Source organism: Mandrillus leucophaeus, unplaced genomic scaffold (assembly GCF_000951045.1).
Source record: "Mandrillus leucophaeus isolate KB7577 unplaced genomic scaffold, Mleu.le_1.0 Scaffold88, whole genome shotgun sequence".
Taxonomy (NCBI): domain Eukaryota; kingdom Metazoa; phylum Chordata; class Mammalia; order Primates; family Cercopithecidae; genus Mandrillus; species Mandrillus leucophaeus.
In genome coordinates this window covers 3,610,439-3,622,037 of record NW_012109585.1, presented here as the reverse complement: position 1 = coordinate 3,622,037, position 11,599 = coordinate 3,610,439, and the positions used below count along the sequence as shown (strand labels likewise).

General features: G+C 41.7%; 1 protein-coding gene across 1 annotated transcript in view; it reads left to right on the top strand.

Moving 5' to 3' along the window:
• Positions 1–11,599, top strand: part of SEC24A (SEC24 family member A) — a 92,552-nt gene that overhangs the window by 6,449 nt on the left and 74,504 nt on the right. The window contains exons 2-3 of the mRNA XM_011969302.1: positions 4,095–4,562; positions 10,118–10,291. Of these exons, the coding sequence (XP_011824692.1) occupies positions 4,095–4,562; positions 10,118–10,291 (642 nt within the window). The remainder of the gene's footprint in view (positions 1–4,094; positions 4,563–10,117; positions 10,292–11,599) is intronic.

The window sequence follows — 11,599 nt, the reverse complement described above, 5'->3', positions numbered from 1 at the left end:
TTTTTTTTAAAGACAGCATCCCATTCTGTCGCCCTGGCCAGAATGCAGTGATGCAATGATAGCTCACTGCAGCCTTGAACTCCTGGGCTCAAGTGATCCTTGATCCTTGATCAAGTGGGTGGGGTGGCTCATGCTTGTAATCTTAGTACTTTGGGAAGCCAAGTCAAGAAGATCCCTTGAGCCCAGGAGTTCAAGACCAGCCTGGACAACTTAGGGAGACCCAATCTCTACAAAAAATTAAAAAATTAGCCAGGTACAATGGTGCACGCCGATAGTCCCAGCTACTCAAGAGGGGAGGTGGGAGGATCGCTTGAGCCTGGGAGGTCGAGGCTGCAGTGAGGTGTGACACTTCAGCCTGGGTGACAGAGTGAGACCTCATTTCTAAAAAAAAAAAAAAAAAAAAACCACACACACACATATACAACCAAAACATATATTTTGTAGAGACAGGGACTTGCCATATTGCCCAAGCTGGTCTCAAACTCCTGGCCTCAAGTGATCCTCCCACCTTGACTTTCTAAAGTGCTGGGATTACAGGCATGAGCCACCATGCCTGGCTTATATCTCTATTCTTTTCTCTTTCTGTTCAAATGAATAAACACGGCCATCCAGCAGGTTGCTCAGGTCAGAAACCTAGGAGTCATCCTAGATTCTTTCCTCTCTTCATCACCCATATTCAATTCCACTTAAAATCCCATGAGTGCTATTTCCTCAAATCAGTTTTTAAAAAATTTGAGTAATGTATAGCTACTAAATATTTCTCTGCCATCACAATGTTAAATTATTTATTTATTTATTTTACTTCTGAGACAGGTTCTCACTCGTTGCCCAGGCTAGAGTGCAGGGGCATGATCACAGCCAACTGCAGGCTTGATCTCTTGGGTTCAAGTGATCCTTCTGCCTCAGCCTCCCAAGTACTGGCTAATTATTTATTTTTTTGTAGAGATGGTGTCTCACTATATTACCCAGGTTGTTCTTGAACTCCTGAGGTCAAGCCGTGCTCCCGCCTTGGCTTTTCAAAATACTTGGATTACAAGATTAAGCCAACATGCCTGGCAAAAGTTTTTATTAAATGCGTATATGCAAACACAAAGCTAGATGTAAACTTCATAAGGTTTATAGCTATTATACTATTATAAAACCAAACATTAAAAATATCAACAAATGGCTGGACGTGGTGGCTCATGCCTGTAATCCCAGCACTTTGGGAGGCCAAGGTGGCCAGATCACTTGAGGTCAGAAGTTCAAGAACAGCCTGACCAACATGATGAAATCCCGTCTCTACTAAAAATACAAAAATTAGCCAGGCGTGGTGGTGCATGCCTGTAATCCCAGCTACTCGAGAGGCTGAGTGAGGCGGTAGAATCGCCTGAACCCAGGAGGCAGAGGTTGTAGTGAGCTGAGATCACACCACTGCACTTTAGCTTGGGCAACACAGCGAGACTCCGTCTCAAAAAAATAAAAAATAAAAAGCAATATAATTCAATTTTAAAACATTAAACAATATGCTACATTTTGTTTGAAACCACAATTGATTTGATTGTTTTAATTTTGAATATGTTGGAACATTATTTGGGTGACTATCATGCTCACTTTTTCCTTTTTGTTTTTGACACACGTTCTCACTCTGTAGCCCAGGGTGGAATGCTTGATTATAGCTCACTGAAGTCAAACTCCTGGGCTCAAGCAGTCCTCTTGCCTCAGCCTCCTGAGAAGCTAGGTCTACAGGCGTGTGCCACCACTCCTGGCTAATTTTTTAATTTTTAATTTTTTTTTTTGTAGAAGTGGAGTCTTGCTATGTTGCCCAGGCTGGTCTTCCACTCCTCAGCTCAAGTAGTTCTGCTTTGGCCTCAAGTGTGCTGGGATTACAGGCATGAGCCACCATGCCCAACCTCTATACCATTTTAACAGGGGAAGGGTGGGGTGGGGGAAAGGACATTTACTGGAAAATAGACTTATAGGAAGGATAAATGGACTCTTAGAATAGATATGATAGCTTTGTGATGATGTCTGTTTAGGTGTGGTATGGATATTTCTCATCTCAGGTCATGAGTCAGATTGATATCTTTCCTGGTTTGCCCCTGGGAAGTAGATTATGACAATTGAGTTCTTTTGGAAGTCTCTTAGGCAGATAAGAGATTTTAGAAACTCAAATGCTGTCTGCTTAAAATGATTTTTTATGCCATAGTAGTGTATTCTGGACCCCTTCACAATCACTGACCCATTATTATTTTTATTTTTATATTTATTTATTTATTTATTTATTTATTTAGAGACAGAGTCTCGCTCTGTTGCCCCTGCTGGAGTGCAGTGGTGCGATCTCCGCTCACTGCAAGCTCCGCCTCCTGGGTTCACACCATTCTCCTGCCTCAGCCTCCCGAGTAGCTGGGACTACATGTGCCTGCCACCACGCCCAGCTAATTTTTTGTATTTTTAGTAGAGACGGAGTTTCACCGTGTTAGCCAGGATGATCTCAATCTCCTGATCTTGTGATCCGCCTGCCTCGGCCTCCCAAGGTGCTGGGATTACAGACGTGAGCCACTGTGCCTGGCCTCACTGACCCATTGTTTTGATGGGCTACTTAGTAATGACTTCAGAATTTAAAAAAATTTTCCATTTAGTGAACGTGTCATTATATATTTATTACTACACTTTTTGTGAACTGCTTGTAATTGATCCATATATGATTTTCACATAGTGGGGAGGGAGGTCAGAAAAAAATATTTCATGTAATAGTTACTCACAGTATGTCTATGATAGTGACTACCACAAAACAAGTTCTTTTGTATCTGTCTTCCTGCCATTTGGCCTTATGACCTCATACTCTTTTTTTTTTTTTTTTTTTTTTTGAGACAGGAGACAGGGTCTCACTTTGTCACAGAGGCTGGAGTGCAGTGGTGTGAACACAGCTCCCTGCAGCCTTAACCTCCTGCACTCAGTGATCCTCCTGCTTCAGCCCCAAGTAGCTGGGGCTTACAGGCATGTGCCACTGTGCCCTACTAATTCTTACATTTTTTATAAGGTCTTACTATTATGTCCAAGCTGGTCTTGAACTCCTGAGCTCAAGCTATCTGCCCACCTTCGCCTCCCAAAGTGTTGGGATTATAGGTGTGAGCCACCATGCCTGGCATCTTTTCATCTTTATTGACCTGTCAAATTTTTGCTTATTTTGTACATTTTGGTGGTATTTGGCTTTCACTTGGCTATACCTGGCTTGAAGGCACCTCTTTAGCATATTAGCTTGTGATAAGATTGTAAATACAACCTGTTTGCTCATGCCTGTAATCCTAGCACTTACAGAGGCTGAGGCAGGAGGATTACTTGACCTCAGCAATTTGAGACCAGTCTGGGCAACATAGTGAGTCTCTGTCTCTACCAAAAAAAAAAAGTTTAGTAGGCGTAGTGGCGCATGCCTGTAGTCCCAGCTTCTCAGGAGGCTTGGATGAGAGGATCGCTTGAGCCCAGGAGGTCAGAGCTACAGTGAGCCACGATTGTGCCACTGTACTCCAGCTTGGACAACAGAGTGAGGTGCTGTCTCAATCAATCAATCAATAAGTAAGTAAATAAATAAAATTGTAATACAAATATGAAACTAGGCCAGGACATCTTGTGGCAACATCGGGCTGTGAGATGGCCTATTTTTATCCAAGCGACCCAACATATGCTTATACATTAATTTTTTACAAATGTTTTCATTTATTCAGATATCTCTGTATTCACTCTGTTACTTGCTACTGTTTAGTCCATCTTTTTTTTTTTTTTATCATCCAGGCTGGAGTGCAGTGTAATCCCAAAGTGCTGGGATTACAGATGTGAGCCACTGCGCTGGCCTTCATTGTGGTTTTCATTTGCATTTCTGTTATGACTGATGATGTTTGTATTTCTCTAATGACTGATGATGTTGAATGTTTTGGCATGTGCTTATTAGCTATCTTCTTTGGAGGTATATTTGAATGTCTATTTAAGTCCTTTGCTTATTTTTTAATTGGGTTATGTGTTTTTATTGCTGACCGTAAGAATATATGTTTTACTTTATTTTTTAAAGTCTTGCTATATTCGTTGGTAAGACTAATTTGTCCTCCTTTTATTGGAAGGTCCTGTCCAAAATGCATTGCTGTCTTCACAAGAGTCAGTGAGCCAAGGATACAATTTCCAGCTTCCAGGATCCTACTCTCATCCAATACCAGCAAAGACTTTGAATCCAGTCTCTGGACAGTCTAACTATGGTGGTTCTCAGGGATCTGGGCAGACTCTTAATAGACCACCTGTGGCCTCTAATCCAGTGACACCTTTGCTTCATAGTGGTCCTGCTCCCCGAATGCCATTACCTACTTCTCAGAACTCATGTACTACACCAATGCCTTCTAGTAGCTTTCTTCCTGGAGCCAACCTGCCACCACCTTTGAATTGGCAATATAACTATCCATCCACAGCCACACAAACAAACCATTGTCCTCCTGCATCATCCCAACCAACTGTATCTGGAAATACAAGCTTAACCACAAATCATCAATATGTTTCTTCTGGATATCCTTCACTTCAAAATAGCTTCGTAAAGTCAGGTAGTATTCTTATAGAAGTGCTTAAAATGTAGAAATGTGAAACTTCTGCTTATTTAGATATTTGAAATAATACTTGAAGCCTGAAAACCATATGGAAAATAGGACTTTTAAAATTATTAGTAGTTTTTTGTTGCTGTTTTTTGTTTTTCGGCTTTCCAGCGAAAACCAGAAAGCCTGCTAGACAAATTAAGTAAGCTGTAACACTCATTAGTAGTTTTTTTTTTCTGTTTTTTTTTTTTTTTTGAGATGGATCTTGCTCTGTCACCCAGGCTGGAATGCAGTGGCACAATCTCAGCTTACTGCAACCTCTGCCTCCGGGGTTCAAGTGATTCTCCTGCCTCAGCCTCCCCTGGGACCACAGGCGTGACCAGCATGCTCGGCTGATTTTTGGAATTTTAGTAGAGTTGGGTTTTGTGGTTTGTTTGTTGTTTTTTTTTTTTTTTGAGACAGAGTTTTGCTCTTTTCGCCCAGGCTGGAGTGCAATAGTGCAATCTTGACTCACTGCAACATCCATCTCCTGGTTCAAACGATTCTCCTGCCTCAGCCTCCCAAGTAGCTGGGATTACAGGCACTCGCCACCACACCCAGCTAATTTTGTATTTGATTTAGTAGAGACAGGGTTTTACCACGTTGGCCAGGCTGGTCTCCAACTCTTGACCTCAGGTAATCCGCTGGCCTCTGCCTCCCAAAGTGCTGGGATTACGGGCGTGAGCCATTGCATCTGGCTGATAGCTGGGTTTTCATAGAGATTGTGTTGAATCTGTACATCAGCTTGAGGACAAAGCTACATATTATGTATTCTTAGACTGACTTTGATCTTTTTATCTTTTAACCTCAGTGTTTGGTTGGACTTTTCCTTTTTTGCTATTAAAATCAGCAAGGTGTTATACTTTTTTTTTTTTTTAACACTTTTTTTTTTTTACACAGTCTTACTGTGTAGCCCATGCTGGAGTGCAATGGTGTGATCTCAGCTCACTGCAACGGCGTGATCTCGGCTCACTGCAACCTCTGCCTACCGGGTTCAAGCGATTCTCCTGCCTCAGCCTCCAGAGTAGCTGGGATTATGGGATTACAGTCATGTGCCACTGCACCTAGCTAATTTTTTGTACTTTAGTAGAGATGTGGTTTCACCATGTTGGCCAGGCTGGTCTTGAACTCCTGACCTCAGGTAATCCACCTACCTCAGCCTCCCAAAGTGCTAGAATTACAGGTGTGAGCCACCACGCCTGGCCACATTTATTTATTTATTTATTTATTTATTTATTTATTTAAAGACAGAGTCTCACTCTGTCTCCCAAGCTGGAGTGCAGTGGTGCAATCTTGGCTCACTGCAACCTGTGCCTTCCGGGTTCATGCCATTCTCCTGCCTCCGCCTTCCGAGTAGCTGGGACTACAGGCGCCCGCCAACACGCCTGGGTAATTTTTTGTATTTTTGGTAGAGACGGGGTCTCACCGTGTTAGCCAGGATGGTCTCGATTTGCTGACCTCATGATCTACCCGCCTCACCTCCCAAAGTGCTGGGATTACAGGCGTGAGCCACTGCACCCGACCCCAGCCACATTTATTAACATTAGTAGTATTTCTTTCAAAAGCATTTAAAATTATGTATTGGGATCTTCAGGTTGATGCTTCTCAGCAGACATCCTCAAGTTTATGAACTAGTGAAGGCTTCCAAGTGAAATACTAATATCAATAGTTACCTTTTTAAATTCATGTGTGTTTATTTGGCATATACTCCATCAGGCTTAGTAAATTGTTAATGGGTGAAACTTTATTTTTCCAAGCCTTTGATCAGACATTGGCCCTGGTGAATGCATTTTGGCCTTGTAAAGATTAAAGTTGCTTCTAGAAACTTAAGTTTCTTTGTGGAAATCTTCTGACCTGCAGTTACTAGAGCCAAAATCCTTCATGTTACTTTTGTTCTAATTCATTTGATACCATGAGTGAGCATCAGTCACTTGAAATGAATGAGTCTCAGCTACTTGGGGGACTGAGGTGGGAGAATTGCTTGATCTCAGGCATTTGAGGCTGCAGTGAGCTATGATTATGCCACTGCACTCCAGCCTAGGTGACAGAGTAAGACTCTGTCTAAAAAAAAATTAAGTGTTAAAAAAATGTTATCCGTATTATTTTCCAGGCTCTATCAAACTTTTATATCATTGTCTGTTTTTCTGTTTTGCTTTTTATTTTTTAGAGATAGGCTGTCTCTCTGTTTCCCAGGCTGGAGTGCATTGGCGCAATCCCAGCTCACTGTTGTCATCAAACTCCTGGACTCAAGCTATCCTCCCACCTCACCTCCCTGAGTAGGCATGTCACAGTGCCTGGCTAATCTTTTGTTCTTTATTTTTTTGTACAGACAGGGTCTTACCCGGTCGCCCAGGGTAGAGTAGGGTGGCACGATCATAGTTCACTTAACTGCAACATAGCTCACTGTAACTGTTGACTTCAAGCGATCCTGCTGCCTGGAATTCCTAAAGTTCTGGGATAACAGGTGTGAGCCACCTAGCCAGGCATGCATTATCTTGTTTAATCTTTATAACAATCTCTTAGAGATCTAAAGTATAAGACTTGAGTAATTTGCCCAAAGCCACAAAAAGTAGTTTGGGAAAACATGTATTTAAAAACTAAGGGCCAGGCATGGTAGCTCACACCTATAATTCTAGCACTTTGGGAGGCCGAGGCAGGAGGATCCACTTGAGGCCAGGAGTTCAAGACAAGGCTGAGCAAAATAGTGAGACCCCATCTCTACTTTTTGTAAATAATTTTATTTAAAAATAAATAAAAACTATTTAAGAGTAGGTATAGCTTCTCTTAAAAAGGTACATTATCAATAATCTGAAATTTCTTTAGCTATAATTGAAACCCTCAGAGTACCTTGTCTCCACTACAGATTTGGTGAGAGAAACATAAATAAGTGCTGAGGCTGGGCGTGGTGGCTCACGCCTGTAATCCCAGCACTTTGGGAGGCTGAGGCGGGTGGATCACTAGAGGGCAGGAGTTCAAGACCAGCCTGGCCAACATGGTGAAAACCCCATGTCTACTAAAAATACAAAAATTAGTCAAGCGTAGTGGCACGTGCCTGTAATCCCAGCTACTCAGGAGACTGAGGCAGAAGAATTGCTTGAACCCAGGAGGTGGAGATTGCGGTGAGCTGAGATTGCACCACCGCACTCCAGTCCGGGCGACAGAGCGAGACTACATCTCAAAAAAAAAAAAAAAGTGCTGAAACTTATGAAAGAAGGGGAAATAAAAACGTATAAACTAATAAAATGAGCCCAAAAAATAACCTTTTTTCTCATTTGAACCTTCAAAGAACCTTCAAATTGCTCATTTTTTTTTGTTTTTCCAACTCATAACTGATGGTTGGTACCTGATAGTCTGGTATCAAAACTGTGAGTATCTAGGTTATACTAAGTTTTTGGTTCATATATTAAATTTTCCTGAATTTTTTTGATAGGCCACCTTTAAACATCATTACACTCATTTAGGGGCTGAGATGGCAGACTCTGAAACTCTAGCTATCGGTGTCATAAAAATTATTCAACTTAAAAAAATGTTCATTTTATGAAATATATGATTATCTGTTCAAAAACAGTCTTCTAAAAGCTGTGAAAATCTCTGTACGTTTACTTTTATTCTGTTAAACATTAGGTTGTCAGTTGTTACATCTTTGTGGCCAGATGTATCTCACATTCTTGTTCATGCTGAGTTGGCAATGTACCTTGCCCCTTTGTTCCTTTGACTTGTCTATACTGCCATAGATATGTGTGACCACTTCTTTGATAAGGGAGTTACATGGCAATAATCTTTGTCTTCAGTTTTGTCAACAGGCACTGATAGTCTTGTTAGCAGTTGTAAGGTTCAGTGATAGGCAATTTTTCTTTTTTTTTTTGAGATGGAGCCTTGCTCTGCGCCCAGCCTAATAGGCAATTTTTCAACTTGATACTGGAGAATTTAACAGTATTGGTGAAACATTTTGAAAAATTTCAGGCCGAGCGAGGTGGCTCACATCTGTAATCCCAGCACTTTGGGAGGCCGAGGTGGGTGGATTACAACGTCAGGAGTTTGAGATCAGCCTCCAGCCTGGCCAATATGGTGAAACCCCGTCTCTACTAAAAATACAAAAATTAGCCAGGTGTGGTGGCACGCACCTGTGGACCCAGCTGCTCCCGGAGACTGAGGCAGGAGAATCGCTTGAACCTGGGAGGTGGAGGTTGCAGTGAGCCGAGATCGCGCCATTATACTCCAGCCTGGGGAACAAGAACAAGACTTCGTCTCAGAATAAAAAAAAAAAAAAGTGTTCCTTCTGCCTCGGTCTCCTAAAGTCCTGGGATTATAGACATGAACCACTGTGCCTGGCCCCATATTTTTATTTATTTTGAGACAGTTTCGCTCTTGCTGCCTAGACTGGAGTGCAGTGACGAGATCTCAGCTCACTGCAACGTCCGCCTCCCAGGTTCAAGTGATTCTCATGCCTCAGCTTTCCAAGTAGCTGGGATTACAGGTGCCCACCACCACGCCTGGCTAATTTTTTGTATTTTTAGTAGAGATGGGGTTTGACCATGTTGGCCAGACTTGTCTTGAACTCTTGACCACAGGTGATCCACTGTGCCTGGCCCGGCCTTCTATTTTTAGTCTCACTCTAAACTTAGTTGACGTTAATGGAACAAACTATGTTGGTAAACAAAATTAACAAAATATTACAAAATTAATAACATTAAAATTTTATTCATGTTAATTTGTACTAGAATATGTCACATGGCCTATTGAACCTAATGAGCAGTTAATGAAAAATTAATAAACAGGGCTGGCCACGTACAGTGACTCACCACGCCTGTAATTCCAGCATTTTGGGAGGCCAAGACAGGAGGATCACTGGAACCCCGGAATTCAACATCTGCCTGGGCAACAAAATGAGACCCCCATCTCTATTATATTAAAATTTAAAGTAATAATAATAAAAACAAACAGGGCAATGTATCTACTCTAGAAGTGATTTAATCCAAATTTTATATTTACTCTGCTTTAATAATTGACAGGTAAGAGGCCTGGTAGGGGAGAGTTAGAAATTTGTAAAATATGGGGCGGGCACAGTGGCTCACGCCTGTAATCTCAGCACTTTGGGAGGCCAAGGTGGGCAAATCACCTGATGTCAGGAGTTCGAGATGAGCCTGGCCAACATGGTGAAACGCTGCCTCTACTAAAAATACAAAAAATTCGCTGGGCATGGTTTCGCATGCCTATAGTCCCAGCTACTTAGGAGGCTGAGGCAGGGGAATCTCTTGAACCCGGGAGGTAGAGGTTGCAGTGAACTGAGATAACGCTATTGTACTCCAGCCTGGGTGACAAAAAAAAAAAAGAAAGAAAAGAAATTTGTAAAATATGCATGTAGATTGAAAAATATTATAAATTTAGGAAGTTGACATGTTTCTGGTAACTCTTTGGTGATTATAATTTAAATGTAAGTTTAGAAGTTACTCAGCTTTGGTAAAAGGCTGGTTTTGGCCATAGTCTTGAGTTTTTAAGTAACGTGTGAAAAACTGATGTTTCCGTAGGTTCTTCTGTACCTCCCTTAGTGAATCCACCTCTGCCTACAACTTTTCAACCAGGAGCTCCTCATGGGCCCCCTCCAGCTGGAGGCCCACCCCCAATAAGGGCCCTCATGCCCCAGACATCATCATATAGAGATGTACCCCAGCCCTTATTTAATTCGGCTGTCAACCAAGAAGGTAAGTGAACCAAGAAGCAAAGTCAAGTCCTCGAGTTTTGACTTAGGGTAGAAAGATGAATATTAGCTGAATTCTGTGCATTAAAATCACATTTTTTCCAGAAAATCTAGTTTTGGTTAGGGATGGGCTACAGGAATTTACAATTTAAAGTTCCTCAGGAATTCCATTGCCATCCGCTAGACTGTGACTACCATTGGGAAAAAAGCTTTTAGCGTTTTGTTACTTTTTTTGTTGCTATGCAGATTTTAAAAAAATCATGGCTATAAAGTCAGGTGGCTTTTGGAGGTGCATGCAAGAGAAGAATTACTACTTTTCTTGACATGACATTAGAATGTTAGAAATATCCTTTTAAAATATTGACCCTTGTCATTCAAGATGTATTTTGAGTGCCACTATTATTGTAAATGTTAACACATACTTATGAAACTAAATAAAAGTCATTTATACAAGCAGTGGAAAAAATACAAGCTTTTGAAGTTTGATTTTCCCCTCCCTGGAATCAATGTCAGCTACATGTAGTTTTATATAAGTAAAATATTTTAAAGCATCATCTTGGGATGTAATGGAAATACAAGTGTTCATTTAAATAAGATATTTTGTAAAGTAAGAAATTTGATTTTAGGCTGGTCGCAGTGGCTCACCTCTGTAATCCTAGCGCTTTGGGAGGCCAAGGCGGGTGGATCACTTGAGGTCAGGAGTTTGAGACCAGCCTGGCCAACATGGTGAAACCCTGTCTCTACTAAAAATACAAACATTAGCCAGGCGTGCTGGCATGTGCCTGTAATCCCAGCTACTTGGGCGGCTGAGGCAGGAGAATTACTTTTCATTTTAGCAGTAATATAATCATTGCAGCAAGATGTAGAAATAGGGAAGCAGATGAGGGGGTAAAAACATTGCCCATATTCTACTACTGAATACAATCAATATTATCATTTTTGTGTTTTCTTCTAGCATTACATTAAGTATTATAAGTAGGGAAAAGAATAATGCTAGCATTGAGTAACAAGGCCAGGCGTGGTGGCTCATGTCTTCAATCCCAACACTTTGGGAGGCCGAGGTGGGCACATCACCTTAGGTCAGGAGTTTGAGACCAGCCTGGCCAAGGTGGTGAAACCCCATCTCTACTAAATATACAAAAATAAGGTCAGGTGCGGTGGCTCACGCCTGTAATTCCAGCACTTTGGGAGGCCAAGGTGGGCGGATCACCTGAGGTCAGGAGTTCCAGACCAGCCTGGCCAACATGGCAAAACCCTGTCTGTACTAAAAATAAAAAAATTAGCTGGGCATAGTGGCAGGCGCCTGTAATCC